This window comes from Euprymna scolopes, chromosome 29 (assembly GCF_053919585.1).
Source record: "Euprymna scolopes isolate OS-2025 chromosome 29, ASM5391958v1, whole genome shotgun sequence".
In the NCBI taxonomy this organism is placed as follows: domain Eukaryota; kingdom Metazoa; phylum Mollusca; class Cephalopoda; order Sepiida; family Sepiolidae; genus Euprymna; species Euprymna scolopes.
In genome coordinates this window covers 14,754,831-14,774,935 of record NC_136510.1, presented here as the reverse complement: position 1 = coordinate 14,774,935, position 20,105 = coordinate 14,754,831, and the positions used below count along the sequence as shown (strand labels likewise).

General features: G+C 33.4%; 1 protein-coding gene across 50 annotated transcripts in view; it reads right to left on the bottom strand.

Moving 5' to 3' along the window:
* Positions 1-20,105, bottom strand: part of LOC145252497 (uncharacterized) — a 957,520-nt gene that overhangs the window by 27,171 nt on the left and 910,244 nt on the right. For 46 of the 50 annotated variants that reach the window (XM_080111966.1, XM_080111941.1, XM_080111957.1 and 43 more), the window contains one exon: positions 8,558-8,602. The exons of the other annotated variants lie outside the window; for them this stretch is intronic. In XM_080111966.1, coding sequence (XP_079968092.1) covers positions 8,558-8,602 — 45 coding nt within the window. The remainder of the gene's footprint in view (positions 1-8,557; positions 8,603-20,105) is intronic. 50 annotated transcript variants of the gene reach the window in all.

Below are 20,105 nucleotides of genomic sequence, written 5' to 3'. Positions count from 1 at the left end.
AAGCAAAAGAAAAGAAAGAAAAAACACTAAGAAAGAGAGGTGGGGGAGAATTAGAAATCAAATGAACACAGTGCAAAAGCCAGACCGGAAGTGAAACAAACACAGATTTGGATAAAAAAGGAACAGAAGACAAATACAATACACACAAACAGTGAAAGGAAGGAAGAAAATAAGGAACTGTATTAATATTAAAGCGAATCAAAGTAGATGTCAGTTGCTATCTTAATTTTGCCAATTTGCATACAGCTTCAGTATCAAGTGTATAAATCAGGTTGTATCGTATATTTATTTTTTTGCAAATAGTTATCCTCATCTTTATAGTTGTTGTGTCACCACGATTTGGTCAACTTATCCTCTGGCCTTTTTCAGGTCGGACAACAACTATGGAAGGCAGTAATTACTGCGGATACAGTTACGAGACTCAGCATTCCTATCCCGGCGTGGTTAATCACCCGAAGAAGGCCAGAAAATGAGTTGGCCGAAACGTGGTGAAACGACAACAACTATGAAGATGAGGATAACAGCCTGCAAATAGATAAATAAATAGAAAAATTACTCATCTCAAAGAATTAATATATATATATATATATATGTGTGTGTGTGTGTGTGTGTGTTGTATCGGTTCAAAAATTGGTTATTTATATATTATAACATGTACAATGAAATAAACTCTGAATATTAACATTGTACAATATTTCTTTATAAATCTTAAAACTACATACTTTAAAACAACAATCAGAAATGTATGAGAGCCCGAGTTGAATTGCTTTCTTTCCTGGCCTGCACCACATCCTAAATCATAGCAGCCCAATGTGATGATATATGGTGCTCTAATTAAAGTGACCTTTGGGCCTTGCTAAGCAGCCCCTCACCCGGTTAAAAAAAAAAAAAAAAAAAAAATTTTTTTAAATAAGCCACTCAAACAGGGAGGATTACATCATAAATAAATTTCACCTCTGAACAACGAGCTGTGTGCTCGAACCATCAAAGACTTTGCAGTAACAAGATGAACAGCAAAAACTTGAGGTTGAAGCTCTGGCAAAAAAAAACAGCAAATGTGCTCTAAGGAACTCATTGCACTTGTGCCTCCTTCACGTACATATCTCCGACAAACCCGCTTAGCAACAAAATCACACCCCTTCACTGTTGAGATCCTTAAATGTCAGAAAGTTTTCAACTCAAATAGCTTCTTTCCTCGAACAGCTAGACTTTGGAATTCCCTTCCTGCTACCTGCTTCCCAAACTGTACTGATATGCAGAAGTTCAAATGCAACGTACACCAACATCTTAATCTTTTATAAGCATGGTCCTAATTAGTAGCCTTTTACTCCAAGTTGGAGTGAAGGTGAGTAAAAAAAGAAATAAATTAAAAAAAAAAAAAAAAAAAAAATTTAAAGAAAAAAAAGTTAACTGGCCGACAACACAGTCTGCAATGGAAGCGGTTATTCCACGATCAAAGATCGGCTACTTGTGGATATGAGAGCTCAGCCAAGTCATCTTTATCTTAGCTGCCATCGATATGTTTGTACCAATCGGGCAGGTAGAATTACATTATAAATTTCACCTCTGAGCTATTAGATGCATGCTCAAACGATTCAAGATTTCGCAGCAAGTTCAGGTTGATGCATTGGCAAAACAAAAATTGGGACATGGTCGACAATAGAGAATGCAGTCGAGATAGTTATTGCTAAAGACTTCAGAAAGCGACTATACCTTTTATATACTTGACACTTATTAAGGTTTTATTGACAAGTTTTTCTTTAGTTGACCTTTGACAACTACTAACCAAATAGAAAAGTTACTAGCCAAACCCACATGATTTTTGGAATATGACATCATCGTTCCATGACAAAGTACGTACACCGTAAAGATTTTTCTGTAATTTTTTTTTTTTTTTTGTTTGAATAAGTGTAATTCTAAATATACACTGAATTTTATGTTGAGAGTTGAACGTATAAACATTCGGATTTTTTTAGATATATTTTTTTAAAACAGCCTTCGTTTAAAAAAAGAGTATATTGTTCTATTAAACTTTTTTTTTTTTTTTTAATCATTTGACTTTGTTTTATTAAAAAAAGAAAAAAAAGATCAAAATATATTTTTCACTCGGCAATAAGCTTTAGAAGATTGTTGGTGAAAAAAAGGACGGAGTACTGCTGCCACATCTGAGCAGGAGCTGCTAAAAACAGCCTATCCTGCCTTGACAGAGTACAAAATAGACTTTGTGGCTTAGTGGGGATGCCCTTTTCTCTTCCCTGCAACCTCTCTCCCACAGAAGAGACGTTGCGAGCCTGTCTTTGTTTTATCGTTACTTCCATGGCAAGTGCTCGTCTGAGCTCTAATCTCTGGTTCTCCCTTGCCAATCTTTCACAATAAACACCCGTCTAGCTGAAACCACTGTCAATAATTTTCCCCACTCTTTATCTGTGCCAAAATCAAAACGTAGATTCCATGAACAAAGCTTCTTTCTTAGAACTGCACGCCTGTGGAACTCTCTTCTGTTTGCCTGTTTCCCACCTGACTACAACTTACATGGAGGTCACTACTTATCTAGGCCCAGAAGCCACTCGGGGCTAAGGGTTATTTTTGTGTACAGCAATCAACGGGATAGTGTTGCAGTATTCATTAGTATTGGAGATTTGATAAAGTATCATTACTTAAGATGGCGGTTCATCAGGAATTTGTTTATGTTGGACTTGAAGACATCCATGTTGAAGTTAGGAGGGAAACAGGCAAGCGGTAGAGAGTTCCACAAGCGTGCAGTTCTAAGAAAGAAGCTTTGTTCATGGAATCTACGTTTTGATCTGATGTAAGGAGGTGTCAACCATCCTCTACATACAGCACCTGGTTTCACTTGCAACATAAAGCCCTTCTCATTAACCCTTGTCATCAAGTAGCTTCTAGGTCTTCATTAGTGGTGCTGCCCCTTTGTAAAGAAAAGAAAAAAAAACTCAGGCAAGAAGGATTACATTATAAATAAATTTCACCTCTGAGAAACAAGCTGAATGCCCAAACCATTGAAAACTTTGCTGTAACAAGACGACCAGCAGATACTTTGGTTGAGACATTACCGAAGAACAGCAACTGGAACACGGTCGATTGGCCAACAACACAAAACGCTTTAATAGTAGTTAATGTTAAAGGCTTCAGAAAGTAACTATTAGATATCAGTTAAAATAATGTCACGTCTCTATTATAATGGAGCCTTTGCATCTGTTATAGACACCAAAACTAATCATTAAAATTGTACCAAATTTAGCATGGATCATCCATGAGGTTTGTCATGGGGGACGGGAAAGCGAAGTAAAACTGTGCACTGGTAGAGTTAAAGAGGAACGGGATACGGTTAAGACAGAAATCAAAAGCCGTACCTGTTTTCACTGGAGATAGCATAAAGAAAGAAAGAAAGAAGAAAAAAGATTGTATTAATGATAAAAAGAAAACTTAAATCATTATTGTTACATTTTAGTAGAAAATATCATTAATGATTGTTGTTTTTTTTTTTTAAAAGTATTAGATAAAAAGGCTTATTAAATTAATTTATAATTAATAATTCACCAAAGATATTAATGTTTAAATAAAAAAATTGAATGATGAAAGCAATTGAGGACAGCCATGACATTATTTAATGAACATTCAATATGTTTTACAAGAAACAAATTTGTGTCATATCTGACAAGCATTCAAAAACCAGGGATTCTGTTTATAAGAAAATAACAGGACTCCATCGTAGAAATATATTGCAAATCCATTTTTTGTTTTATTTTACTTCAAAGTTCTCAGAAATCAAGAGGCCCATAATCTGAGGCTAACACTTGAACTCTGTATGAGATATATAGATATTAGAATGTTCCATTAAATTCTTTATCTCTCAAACAATGAGTCAATAAAGAAATTGAGAACATAATTTTCTTCTCCCCAATTATCCATTTTCATAAGTTGCAGTATATCTTTCGTTTTGGTCTCTTGGTCTTACTGGATTCTAGGACAAGAATTTATTTAGTCTAGTGGAGTATCCAGCTTCGTGCTATTACTTGAGGTAACATCCTTTGGAGAAGGTGCATCATTCATTGTAAAAGCTAATGTGAGTTAGCCATAGTAAGATCTTGTTTGGGCTGTGAATACTATGTGATTTTGAATATTTGGTCAAGGTTTACTTCCAAGGAAAAGTATCCTCATGCAAAGTTGTTCTGACAAACCCCTGTAGAGAGAGACCTTAGACACTCGAGGATAGTGTCTAGTAGGCATTCAAGTTCTCTCCAGTAGGCATTCAAGTTTTTTCGCTCTTTTTAGTATCCTCGCTGTTCCCTTAAGTGCAATTGTCTTGATCTCTTCTGCACTTGGTTCACCAGGAATATTAGTTAGATAGGACTTCAGGTTCTTCTTCATAAACCCTGTGGCACCTATAATAACTGGTATAATCGATATCTCTCTAAGATTCCAGTTTCTTTTCATATCATACATGAGACCTTGATATTTGGTCTGTTTCTCCGTTTCAGCTCTGTTCAGACCTCCATCATTAGGGACACTCACTACAACCAAGGTTGCAACTCTCTCTGACTTATTCCACATAACTATATCAAGGTTTCACAGCAACTCTCTGAATGTAGAGATTGACGTTTTGTGAGATGAATTTGTTGATGTTATTAATCGAGTGGTATCACATCTGGAGGTAGCAATTAAGGTTTCAGGAGATTGATTTGATAATGTCATAAATCCAGTAGTATCACATCTGGAGGCACAGATTATGATTTCGTAAAAATTTTCCATGTCATTCTTTAAACCACATACGATTCCATGAAAGAAGCTCTCATATCATATCATTACAATTACAGGAAGTTGCCATATGGAGATTGTTATCAGTTGAACATGAAACATCCTTTAAAATGTTATGAGTATTGCATCCAAAATGTTGTCATAACCTATGATGACAATAGGAACTCACAAGATATTTGCCATTTATAATTCTAATGTAGTTTTAGGTTGAAATGTGTTTCGGCATCTACTCCCAAACAATATCTGTCTATATGATAAAAATGAATTTACTTGTTTTCAACTCTCTTTAATAATTACTAGGGCTAGGACAACAGCATATTCTTTTCATGGATTTCACTCTCGAGTGTGTATCTGTTGACATCTTATATGCTTTTATATAGAGTGAGTGATGTGGTTCTTGGTTGATTAACTGTGTCGGATATATACTCGAGTCAAATCAATGAAAAGAATATGCTGTTGTCATAGCCCTAATAATTACTTATATTATTTTTATGAGCAAAATAAAAAATGCTTTAAATTTTATGAACAAAAAAGGAGAGGCTTAATCTTGATAATAACTGATAATAATTAAAAAAGTAAGAAATAATCATTTATGAAAATTTAAATTTTATGAACAAAAAAGGAGGGCCTTAATCTCACTAATATCTGATAATAATAATAATAATAATTAAACAGTAAAGAATAATCATGTATGCAAATTTAAATTTATGAACAACAAAGGTAGGCTTAATCCCAATAATAACTTATTATAATAATTAAAAGAGCAAGAAATAATCTTGTATGAAAATTTAAATTCATGAACAAAAAAGGAGATGCTTAATCTCAATAATAACTGATAATAATAATTAAAAGCATAAGGAATAATCATGCATGCAAATTTAAATTTATGAACAAAAAAGATGAGATTTAATCTTTATAATAACTGATAAAAGAGAAAACAAGAATTTTTTCATTTTTTTTTTAAATAAAAAACATAAAAATATTCCCTTATTGTTATTTTTAAACTGAACGAGGAGAGAGAGATGGTGTTGCCTTCTTTTTCTTATCAATTAGAGAGAGAGAAAGAGAGGAAGTTTTGTTTTCATTTTCTTATTAGTTAGATTCGTTTCAATGATTTCAAGTACTGACTAGGAATTGATAAAGTTTAATTGTTTCATAATAAAATAATTTTAGCTTTAATGACACAATAAACAGCTAATTTTTATTAAGTATTATTTTTACTCAAGGAAATGGCAGAAATCATGATTTTCGTACCAAAAAATATTGTTTGGTGAAAAAATGCCGAAACCCTTTTCATTGTAAATTATTGTCTCAAACAAATAAATAAATTGCCAAATTTCTGCTTATTCATACTATTCGGATTCTTCGGACTACTGTTCTACCTGATCCACATCTCACAGGAGTAGAACAGCAAAACTTGACACAGTTATTTGGTAAAAAATAAAAAACTAGGAAAAAAAACTTAGCCATGGCATGGATCGACTGCAAGAAAGCGTATAACAGGATTCCGCAGGCATGGATAATAGAATGGCTGGGAATGTACAAAATACTAGTCAATATTATCAATTTGATGGAAAATGCAATGAGAATATGGAGATTTGAACTTACAGCTGATGGACAATGCATAAGTGAGATTAAAACACAAAGAGATATCTTCCTATATAGAAAAAGACTGAGTTACGCATTTTGTCCATCATTTAATGTAGCTCTGGAGACCATTTTTGTAGAACATCTCAGATCGGTCCTTCAACCATGATGTGACTTTGGAAATCATTACTACATAACCTGGGAAATGTTTTCTTTTTAAAAACAATTTCATAGCTGGGAAGAAGTGAAAATCAGAGGGTGCAAGGTAAAGAGAGTAGGGGGAATGGGAAGGGATTTTATAGCCAGATGCACGTGTTTCTGATCTGGTGACATGCGTGTTGAGGATCAGAGCGTTATCTTGCAGAAGGAGGATACCTTTGCCCTTCTTCATTTTGATAGCGTCTCTTAATTTTCTCAAATTGAAGCATAATAAGCTCCTGTAATTGTGGTACTCTTTGCCAGAAAATCTGTCATCCCTACTTCGTCCTAGTCTCAGAAAACTGTGATGTGCTAGTCTCAGCAGACTGTGAGCATGACCTTGCCTTTGAAGGATCATAATGATAGATTCAGGTTTCATATTGTGTAATTTTTTTTTTGAAAAACTTTGACTCATCTTCTTGGCATATCTCCAAATTGATCCTTAAGCACTTGGCATATTCTCACTTTTGGAAAGATGTCAGCAGCTCGGAATCCATCTTACAAACATCTTATGCATATGCAAAGGGTCATGAATGATAGTTTTCACAGATCCGGTACGAAGATTGACTTCTTGGGCTATTTGGTGGGCAATCATGCATTGATCTTCCAAAATGGCAGCCTCAACTTGACTGACAGATTCCTCATCAATATCAAAAGGCGACCAGATCTGCAAACTGTTTTCACAGATTTCCAACCATGTTTGAATTCATGATACCAGCATTTTACAAAACATATAGTGAGGTATCATTACCATACCTTTCTTTTGTTTCATTAAAAGTTTCCTGTGGTGTGCGTCCTTTCAAATACAAAAACCAGATCACTACACAACACTCTACAGACTCCATTTTATTAACTTGCCAATGGAGGGCTGTATCCATACCTTCTTTGGAAGTAGTGAGTCTAAGTGCGTCCATAGCATTTATATGGCTTTGGTCTCTGGATCAAGTTTCAACCTGTGTAATCAGTTTTTTTGGAAAAACGTTGACTCATCTTCTTGGCACATTTTCAAATTCATCCTCGAGTGTTCAACACATTCTCACTTCTTGACAGGTTTCAGCAACCTGGGATTCCATCTGACAGACATCTTATGCATATGCAAATGATCATGGATGACAGCTTCCACAGACCCTGTACTAATCTTGACATTTTCGGCTATTTAGTAAATAGTCATGCATCAATCTTTCAAAATAGCAACCTTAACTTGACTGACAGATACCTCATCAATCCAGAAGGCAAGAAGAGGGACCAGATCTGTCAACTGTTTCCACAGATTTCTAACCATGTTTGAATTTATGATGCTAACATTTTACAAGGTCATATGATGGGGTATCATTACCATACGTTTCTTTCATTTCATCAAAAGTCTTTTGTGGTCTGCTTCCTTTCAAATACAAAAACAAGATCACTGCGTGACACTCAACAGGCTCCATTTCACACCTGACTCAGTTCAAGTATTTGTAAATCATAAACTACAACTCTTTCAGAGCTGTAATTTGCCACATAACCCACAGAGATGTAGATCATTGCGCATGCAAAATCTCAGCTAGATCGGACAAATGGAAGTGGGTCAGGAGCATTACTTATTGAACACTCCTTGTAGTAAACTAATTATTGGAAATCATAAATTGACAATAAAAAAATAAGGTCTAATTTCTAAATCTATCACAACAGAAATAAGAAACTGCAAACAGACAATCAAAAAGATGTGAAACAGATGTAAACAACTGCCACGACAGATGTACAACAGATAACTGATAAAAAAGCAGAAAAAAAAAGACAAACACTGCAATGCAGCCAGGATGTGCACATATATATATATATATATATATATATATATATATATATGAAATTAAAATGGATCAGGGACATGTGGAAGGGGGACAGTGTGGGGTAGGTAAAATATGATAAGGTTGCGAGGGAAAGGTCAGCAGGTGAACAATTGGTATAGCAAGATCGAAGCTGCGCTAACGGGGATAGATTTCTCACTTGCACTTACCTAAATTCTCTAGAATAGGATATAATACGAAGTGGGTCGCTTCCACTGAAAAGGCAAGAACAATGAAGAGAGAGAGAAATGAAAACACTGGATCATCGGATCAGCCTTTTTTTTTTTTACCATTTTCTTTTAACACAGCACTCCCACAAATCATTTGCAATGAAGTCATTCAGCAAAAGCGGAGCAAAAATAGCTTATACATATGTGTGTGTGTGTGTGTGTGTGTATGTATGTATGTATACATATATGTGTTTATATGTGTGTGTGTGTGTGTGTGTGTGTGTGTGTTCTCCTCATGGTTTAATTTTCTAATCGTTTTTTTTCTTTTTTATGGGACTAGGGCATCCTACCAGATGCCAGACATTCACCCACTATTTCAGTCACTCCAACCAAGAGATCTTTTTAAAATTCTAACCGTCCCTTTGAGCTCAATTGTTTGTATTTCTCTTGCACTTGGTTCATCGGGTATATTCGATTGGCAGTTTTTAAAAATACTTTTTCATGAGTCTAGTTGTTCCTATAATTACTAGATTGATGGAGATCTTCATAAGATTCCAGTGTGTGCATGTGTATGTATGTATGTGTGAATATATATATATATGAATATATTTGTGTGTGTGTGTGTGTGTGTGTGTGTGTACATAAATGTAGAATATATATGTGTGTATATATATATATATGTGTGTGTAGAATATATACGCATGAATATGTATGTGTGTGTGAGACTATATATATATATATATATATATATATATATATATATATATATATATGATGAGAATAATGGAAATAGTATTCCCACGAGATAGAGAGATAAAAGGAACAAACCGAGTTATGTGTTCATTAACGTTTCGTCTGTTTCGTCCAGAAGTCTCAAAATAAAAACGTTGATGAATACATAATTCGATTTGTTCCTTTTTATTTCTCTCTCTCTCTCTCTCTATATATATATATATATATGAGAAGGATGCTGTAGTTTGCTTAAAGCATTGTGCATAGTGTGTAAAAAATTGTGTTTGATGGCTATAATAATGCAGTTTTGTAGAAAAGCTTTGAATATGAGACAAAATAAAAGGAATAAGTGACAATATTGAAAGATTTCAGTAATTTTCGATTACAGATTATTTACCACCTTAATGTGTCATATTCCTTGAATTTTCCAGGTAACCGACATCCTCAAAAATAAAACTTCGGTATATTTTACAGATCTGTTTCATTCAAGGGGAACAACTAATATTTGTATGTCCTAATAGACTGATGCCAGTTGTTTTGGTTCTTACTGAATGCATTTTCCTTTCTGAGAACTTTTTTTTTTTTTTTCTGATGAGTCCACAGAAGAAATATCCAATACTGACATACACATATTAGTTGATTCCCTATAAAATGTACCAAAATTTTTATTTGGGAAAAAATGTTTGAAAAGATGTATAAAATTTTTGTATCTAGCAAAATTATATATATATATATATATATATATTGATTATAAAGATTAATAATTATGAATCAGTTTCAACAGGAAAAACAAACAAAATCAACTTGAGTGTACGATCGTTTCGGAAACTGATTCATAATTTACAATTACTAATCTTTATTAATATAGCTCTAGGATAATTATACCTATTGAGCTTATTATATATCTACAGTATCATGAGCAAGAATATTTTAAAGTATTGACACATTAAAATAAACTTTGCTCTCCAGGTTTAATCCCCTCACTATATATATATATATATATATATATATATATATATACATATATATATATATTATGAGCAAACAGTTAATAAAATATGTTAAAAAACACTTTGAAATAAGTTAAAAACATATTTAATCTGAAAAGGAAACACTAGATAAATGGATAGTCCTTAATCCGCGGAGTTTCAAAGAAATACTTTCCTTCTCATCAGAGGGTAGGAATTAGCAAAATGCGGGATCGGATTTTGCATGCAGAAGTATTTGATTCTTTTAACTTTCTTGAAGTTTTACATTTGGATTTCGCCGTCACTGGATTTTTTATTTTCCACCAGACTATCCATTCATGTGTAATCGCCCTTTTTTTCACTATATTCCCTCTGCTTCACTTTTTTTGTTTTCAAGTAAGTTCTTTGACTTACTTGTTGTTTTATCAAATACTTCTGCATGCAAAATCCGATCCCGCATTTTGCTAATTCCTACCCTCTGATGAGAAGGAAAGTATTTCTTCGAAACTCCGCGGATTAAGGACTATCCATTTATCTAGTGTTTCCTTTTCAGATTAAATATGTTTTTAACTCACTTCAAAGTGTTTTTTAACATATTTTATTAACTGGTTGTTCATATTATAAGCTCTATTTCCTATTTGGTTTTATCGAGCTTTTACATCTGGCTGAGATAATTTTATAAATATTAATTCTTTAATATTTATAATATACTTTAATTTTACCATCTTGGATCATTTTGGTAAATTTAATTGTAATTTTTATTATATATATATATATATATATATATATATACACACACATAATGAGAATAATGGAAATAGTATTCTGATGAGATGGAGAGATGAAAAAGGAACAAACCAAGTTATATGTCTATCAACGTTTCGTCTTTATTGTAAGACTTCTTCTGGATGAATAAATTGAAGAAAATAAAATACAATATTTGAAAATATATTTGTTGTGAAAAGTATAACTTTGTTCTATTTCAGAACGAAAAATAAGTGCGTTTTTGTTACGTAATTTAATAACTGATTATATGTATTAATTTTTATAGGTGGTGTTTTCTATGGTGAGGGAGAGATAACCTGTGTATAGAATTAAATTATGTTCTTATGGCGATCAATTAAAGAAACTCCACATTGTTTAATTGTGCTTGAATTTGCTATAAGCGCTGATTCAAGAAGTTTCCATCGCGGTTTATTTGAAATAAATTCAACTATTGTATGATTATGCTGTAATAAATGAGAGAATATATTATAGCAGGGTGGTTTGGTTTCCTAGAAGTACAGCCACTGAAACAGCATGTGTCTACCAAAAAGTGCTCAATGAGTTAACAGAGTATATTAAATTTATTTATACAAACATTAATGGCTACACATGTGCATACATGTTTCTGTAGTCACCCGTTTTAGGGAGATTACGTCTTCAGGCCAAGAGTGAAATTCTTGGCCTGAAGATGTAGTCTCCCTAAAACGGGTGATTACAGAAACATGTATGCACATATGTAGCCATTAATGTTTGTATAAATAAATTTAATATATATATATAGAGAGAAAGGGAGAGAGAGTGAAGTGGTTATGATAAAATAAACGACTTGGACTTATGACTGAAATCTATTAAGTAGATCCCATACCATCACGTTCATTTATGGATGTTGGCAACCTTTATGTGGTCTAACCTGTAAATGTTATTCTAGAAAAAAATATTGGTTAAACTAATGCCAACAACGGAATCAAATCGACCAAAAAAGTTGATTCATGCAAATTTTCCTTTAAAGAGAAACAGTGGGGGATAATAATAAAATAAGTGTAAAATTATATACAGTAGAACCCCAGGATACGGTGGCCTTAGGATACAGTTTATTTAGATTACGATGTGGAAAACGATGTTTTCCCGGCCCCTGGTTACGGTATTTTCCCCGTCTTACAGTGTTAGTTATAATGTTATTTGATTATATACTGCATTTTGTTTTATTATTATATGTACTGTATTTTTTTTACTAATTTTTAATATGTACTGTATAAAATTTTGCTTAGGCCACGCCATACAGCTATTTCGCCTTACAATTCCAACCCCAGAACGGATTAATGCTGTATCCCGGGATTCTACTGTAGTTTATAAGTTCTTTTATATTCAAATTATACAACAGAGAATAGTTGTCTTTATAAAAAAAAAAAAGAAACAAGTCTTTTCATCTAAAGGAAAGAAACAATTATTTAATAGTTTACATTATTAACTTGAAGAAAATATTTTTTTTGTTTATCAATTGTTTATGAGTTCTGAAATGACGAGAATTAGATGTGGGGGAAAACTGGACAATAATGAATATTTACAAACCTTATTTTTCCATAGGTTTCAATTGGGGCAGCGATGATAAAAAAAATATACCAACTTTGTGGTTCTTTGTTTTTAAATTTTGACTTTTAGGTGGACATGAAAACGCACATACACACAGACAACTATCCTTTATATTATCGATTATCGCATCAGGAATTAATATAAAACCATTACTCATAATATATATATATATATATATATATATATATAAACTAAAATTACAGTGTTATTCTTTCGTAGACAGGGATCTTGCAAATAAATATATATTTCTGTAGAAATATATTTTACTTATTATATATCAATTCTTATATAAGAAGCTCAATGTGATTACAGAGCAATATATAGAATAAATGACAAAAAATTATATTCCAATATTCATGATGTTGGCCATCTTATAGTTTATTCCTTTAAATCAGTTGATTTATACAATTATATATATATATATATATATATATATAGTTTGTTCAAGCACCAATTGTTCCATCAGTTTTCAATTTTTTTTTTTTTTTCAAGTAAACCTATAGCCTTCCTCATTTCTGGGTAAAAAGATGAATAGAAATTGCCAGAAATTCACATCAACTCATTCGAGTTTTCAACCCAACTAAAACAGTTAAAGTCCAAAAATTAACATCATTGAACACGAAGATGATGTAGATTTTTTACATTCAACAAATACAACATAATGAATAGATCAAATGCATTTACAAGGATGTGAAAAGACAATCTCCCAAAAAATTAAAATTGAGATTAATTTCCCAACCCAGGGGCCACAGCTCCCTGTACGTGTGGAAACAGGGGAACAGAAACGCAACTTTTTTCTAAACAGCTATAATCAATTTCAACTAAAAAAAAAAAGCACTCAGCGTGTATGTGGAGGAAAAACTGTACCTGTAGTGGCATTCACCCGGGATGGGTTGAGTCGGCCCCAATGGTGTTAACCGCATCTCATGTTAAAGTGATCCACCCTTGTCAGTCGGCAGCAGAGGCAACAGCATGATCCAGCCATTCACGGTTCCAGCGATGGACACCGAAAACATGAGGGCAGACATAATCTCCATATCTGCTTTTACTGTCACGAGCCAAGTCTAAAGTTGGCCACCCTGATTCTTCTTCCAACCAGTGGGTGCATTGGATACCACTAATTGACGGACGAACTCATCCCCCGGCTAGCGCAGCACGTGACCAAACCATTAGAGTCTCCTTTTCAGGAGACTTTCCTCCACGCCAAGAATGTTACATCTAGCGCATATGGTAGAGTTAGGAATTTGGTTGGAGAGACGAATATGCAGGATACGACAGAGGCAGGATTGATTGAAGAGTTCAAGTTTATGAAGTGGGACAAAGCAACAGGAAGTCATTCTTTTTTTAAACAAAAAGTCATCTAGCTTCCTTATCTGCAACATGAATTATTTCTAGTTTCAGCCTTCATGGCAAACTTACCATTTTCAGTTTTAAGAAAAACCATTATTATAGAGAAAAATTTGCTGTTTTTATACATCATAATAATATAGCTTCCTATTCAAGTAGCGACTTTCCGAGAACCACAGGTTCATGGAATTCTCTCCTTACTTACTTTTTTCCTCCTACAAATAACCTTGGTCTTTTCGAAACTAAAGTCACCAGACATTTGTTTTTTTGATAATTATCTTTCGTCCTTGTTACTTCCTTACATCAAGTGGCTTCACGCATTTTCCATAAAATATATAAATTAAAAATGAATTAACATACTTCACTAAAAATTATTATAAAAATAATATTTAATCTGATTCAGCAGTTTGCTAATATGGAGACATCCCTAAATAAACACCTGAAGCAAAATCTCTTATAATCGGAATAACTCTTACTTTTTAAGTAAAGCAATACTTGTTTTATTTTAGCTTAGATGTTGAACCTAATTAAAAACAGTGCAGAAATATTTACTCGACTAAGTTCCAATCTATGGTTCATCCAAGACATTCACATCAATATTTCTGCCACAACTGAAAAGAACTTTTCTTTCTTCGTCTGTGTGTCTAACCAGCCACATATGTAATCAAACTTTCATCATTCGAATAATCATTTTAAATCTATATAATTATAAAACTATGTGGATCTTGTTTGCATCTTGCAGTCAACAATTGGTAATTCCATCTCTGCAAAAATGGGATGACAAGTGAATATATATATATGCCTCTGCTTGATTGCTTGAATCTTGTCTTCTATGATCGGGCGATTCCATCTTTTAAAAATGGGACGACAGGTGAATATATATATATAGATATATAGTAATTCATAAAATATATATGGCGATTAAGCTACACTGAATATTTGGCGTTTCATCCACTATAGGATTCGTCAGGCTTATGCGCGAATTCTGTGGTTGTTTCTCGTTTTTATATATGTATATATAAAAACGAGAAACAACCCTGACGAATCCTAGAGTGGATGAAACGCCGAATATTCAGTGTAGCTTAATCGCCATATATATTTTATAAATTACTAACTAGCTCTACCTACGTATTGAGCACTTTTGAAGTAAATACTTTAAGTTTACGCATAAATCTATACTTTTGTATATTAATTTTATGTGAGTAAATGAAGTAGTTATATATATATATATATATATATATATATATATATATATAAATATAAAAGGACTATTCACACCTGATTATATCCTGTACCTCTACAAGGCCACCATTCGCCCATGCATGGAGTATTGTTGCCACATCTGGGCTGGTGCATCTACCACTAGTCTCTCCCTCTAAGATAGGGTCCAAAAAAGAGTTGTCAATCTAATCGGTCCCACTTTATCAACTAAGCTCCAGCCCCTGTCCCATCACTGCAATGTTGCATCACTGTGCCTGTTTTACAATTATTTTAATGGAATGTGTTCTGATGAACTCCTTTCACTTGTACCTCCTCGATGTACATATCTCCGATAAACCCGCTTAGCAATAAGATCTCACCCCTTCCCTGTTGATGTCCCTAAATGCCAGAAAGCTTTCTATTCTAATAGTTTCTTCCCCCGAACAGCTAGACTTTGGAATTCCCTTCCTGCTGCCTGCTTCCCTGGCTGTACTGATATGCAGAAGTTTAAATGTAACATAAACAAATATCTTGTTAATCTTTCCTAGACACGGCCCCAAATAGTAGCCCCTTACATCCAAGTGGCTATATGCTTTGTAAGGGAGGAACATGCATAAAAAAAAATTTAAAAAAATATATACACATGCGTATAGGCATGTCTCAGAGGCTAAGGAATAAGGGCGGAGAGTTGTATGCTTTGTTTTCGATTCTAGCTGATGGCACCCAAGTCATATATTTTTTTTGTTTTGATCTGACTACAATATATTAGGTTCAATATAATAATCGATAGAGAATTGTCTTTATAATAATAAATATATAATCTGCATTAATTAAACTATCATATTTAAGTGTATCTTACAATCGGACAATGCCGAGCGGCCTGCTAGACCTCTCATAATATTCTTCACAATTAACCCTTATCCTTGAGTGACTTTTGACCTTGATAAGTGGTGACTCATTAATAAAAGAAAATGAAAAAAATAAAATAAAATTTTAATGTAATGGATCCCAGGCTATGCCGAGTTGGGACAGCTAGTGTTAAATATAATGAGTGTTAATTGTTTTGTTTGTTTATAATTTTTTAGTGTTGAGTGATATTTGCTCATCGGGAATAAAAAGGGGTGTAGGGTAATAAAACATGGAACTTTAACGCCATTTTAAGTGAAGCAATTTTTACACAACGGGTTTAACGTGTGAATAAAGCTGACACAAAACATCTGTCAAATTTCAATTATAATAAAGTTTACAAAATCAATAGTGTTTTTAGTGTCAGGTTGATTTTTGTACAAAAGCTTTTCCAACGACTACAGACTGGCAGCAGCTGAATGTGTTGGTTTTTATTACACACTTCGTTGGATCTCTACGCAAGTCTATTTTTTTTTTTTTTCATAAGTCATATAAATCTTAACTTTTTTTTCAAAAATACACTGCCAAGCGGTATAAAAAGCTAGCAAGGCTATCCACTGTTGCCCAGAAATGAATAAAAACTTCAGTATACTTCTGCTTCAATCCTCAACTCCCTGGTTTAAAAGTAAACTTTTGATCTTGAATTCGTGTTATTTCAAATTGAACAACAGAGATCAATTATTTATAATGAAGTTGTGAATGTATTAAGTATTCTTTTATATTAGTAAGGCTCTAGAAAATTGTTGCCTAGAAAATTAATAAGGATCGCTTTATACTTCTGATTCCAAACTTGCTTTTCTATATCAACATTTCAATGCTTGTAATTTTCAAGTAAACTAGATTCAGGGAAAACAACTGAAACTATTCATAAAAAAATAGAATGAAACAAAATTTAAAATAAACAGATATGCAGACAAGTTGAATTAATTTGGAATTATTTTGAGATGAGTAATTTTGTATAATTTTTTAGATTTTTTTATTTGGCCTATTATCCTCATCTTTTAGTTGTGTTTTCATGATGTTTCAGTCAATTATTCCTCTGGCCTTCGTCAGGTTAACTACGATGGGATAGGAATATTGAATCCTCCAACTACATCCACAAGCAAAGCCGGTCAGAAGATTAATTGACCAAACCATGGTGAGATGACACCAACTATTGAAGCCAATAATTGCTGTGGATTTAGTTGGAGGATTCGACATTCCTATCCCGTCACTATTAACCTGACAAAGGTCAGAGGAATAATTGGCCGAAACGTTATGAAAACAACTAGAAGATGAGAATAATAGACCAAATAAATAAATAAATCATACAAATTACTCATCTCAAAAATAATTACCCATCCCAAAAATAATTACTCATCCTAAAAATAATTCTAAATTAATTCAATAATATAACAATCGGTACGGACCCGACAATTGGAAGAACAAAAATATAAAAAATGTGGATTTATAAGAATAAAAAATCCAATCTTGATTGCCCTTTGGGGCCTGTGGCACAGTGGATAAGGATGCGGAATATCTACAGCATTGTCTGGAGGTTGCGGTTTCAATCCCACCCCAAGCCAGTCAGAAGATTAGTTGACCAAACTGTAGTGAGATGACAACAATTGTAATTGCTGTGGATGTAGTTGGAGGATTCAACATTCCTGTCCCGTCACGTGGTTTGATTATTATCTTCTGGTTGTTGGTTTCACGATGTTTTGGACAATTATTCTTCTGGCCTTCATCAGGTTAATGAAGGCCAGAAGAATAATTAGCCGAAACATCGGGAAAACAACAACTAGAAGATAATTATTAAATAAAATAAATTTTCAATCCTAGCTTGGTAGACTAACCACACTGAAGAGTTGTGATACAGCGAAACAGTTTCTCTGAATTGAGCATATTGGTGAGTGAAATAACAAATGCAATGCTCTTTGTGTTAACAAATAGAGCTGAGTTTGTTTGATCATTGTAATTTCACATCCCATCTTAGCAGCAGCCAACGGTGTAACGGTGAGAAGTATTAACTTTAGCCTAGGCAACCGAGTTGCTACATATAGTATGTGTATTTGGATTCTTAATCCGGCAGGGGGATGTGATGTGTCTAACCTCACAGTGAAAAGGGAGCAGCTATGTATAAGTCTTCCTTGCCAGTATATAGCCTCTCCATCATCAAAACTCCTACAGTGCCTCCACGTTGGCCACACACGGTAACTGGGTGCCTTGCGGCCCCAAGCTAAACTTATAGGTGATCTCGGAGTAGTAGGGGACCCCAGAGGTAATGCTTTATGGCCCCTACCCCACTGTTTTGTGGGTGCCCTTGGTTGGGTGAAGACTAGAGGAACCAATCCCAAAATCAAACACCACTGCCTTGTGGGCCTTATCACAGCAAAAGGCTAAGAGATGGGAACTCTGACTTCAAATCCTACTGCTGCCTTGCAGTTTTTCTTAAAAGGCTATGGAACCTCATCCAGAAAGAAAAGGCGTAATAGCGGACACAATAGGGCGACTCTTTACCTCACTGAGATTACTTTCGGTCAGAAGCTGTGGCCTCCTCTGCTGCCAGTCGTCACGGGTTCACTCCATTGGACATTGGAGGTTCAGAGGGTGTCTATCTGATGCGCAACAGATACTGCACCTAAATTGCGCAAGCAAGTTTGGAGCCAACTGAGGGATAAAGCACTGAGGCCCCAACTAGTCATCATCAAAATTGACGGACTGCATCATGATGATGACGTTATTAGAGCAAAATTTGAAAAATTGAATTTTCCCATAAAACCAATGGTATCTAATTAATTGTCATGTCGCAGTCATCCAAGCATTATGAAAAGTGATAAGGTTAGAAAATTAATTATTACTGGAAATAGTTTTTGAAGACAGCAAAAATTGAGTCTTCCAAGTTTTCCAAAAGTAATTATCTCCCTTGTTACATTGTTGCTATGGAAATAAATGCATATTTAATAAAATTCACACTTCTTTCCACAGTCCAACCAAATTTGAATACAAATAAACTTCAGTCTTTGCTTAACTTGTAGACATAGTTTCAATCATGAAATTATGTTTTGTTATCGATTCTAGCTGATGGCACTAAGATCATTTTTTTTTTTTTTTTTTTTTTTAACTTTTGAAATCATACCTATGTATTAGGTACAATGTAATATGAAATAATTGACTCTGTAATAATAAATACAAAATCTGAAACATAACGAAACATAGTTTCAATCATGAAATTACGTTTCGTTATGTTTCAGTTTCGATTTTAGCAGATGGCATCCAAATCATTTTTTTACTTTTAAAATCATGACTTTATATTGGGTACAATATGATATGAAATAATTGACTCTGTAATAATAAATACAAAATCCGCGTAAATGAAAATATCATATTTAAGCATATTTTATGACCGGACACCTCTGTTAGTAATTAATCGAATGAATAAAATAATTTGGAAAAGAAAATGGAAACGTGTAAAGTTTGGCAAAACATGAATTTAAAAACACTTACTTAATAAAGTGTTCATAGTACCCCCCCCCCCCCCAATAAAAAAATATTGAATTCAAAATGCTCAAAGAGAATTGTCTGGCTCAATCAAATGGGGGCTATTTTGGAAACTAAGGGAGGTAACTTATTAATAAAATCCGTTTTTTTTATAATCTGGCTAAATGATGAACACTTTTCAGATTCTTATTAATTAAATGTCATCATTTAAAATAATTTCTTGTATCCACAAATTAGACATCTGTTACATCTACTTTTAATGAAAAAGGAAAACTGTTAAAAATTAGTATTTACTTGATAATTATATACTTTGTTGAGAAATTATGAATAACATCAATATTATCAATGATGATTTATGGATTTAGGAGTATTTTCAGAACATTTGCTTGCTTCTAAAATATTCTTTATCCAAATAAAACTGCTCAATATTATGTGATTTTTTTTGTTGTATGAGCTTTTCTTTCAGTTACGGAGAAGATTTTGTTTGTTTGTTTTTTCATATGAGTAAGAATTCTGTACAAATACCTTATTTCTCATTTTAAAAAATAAAACTACTCAAT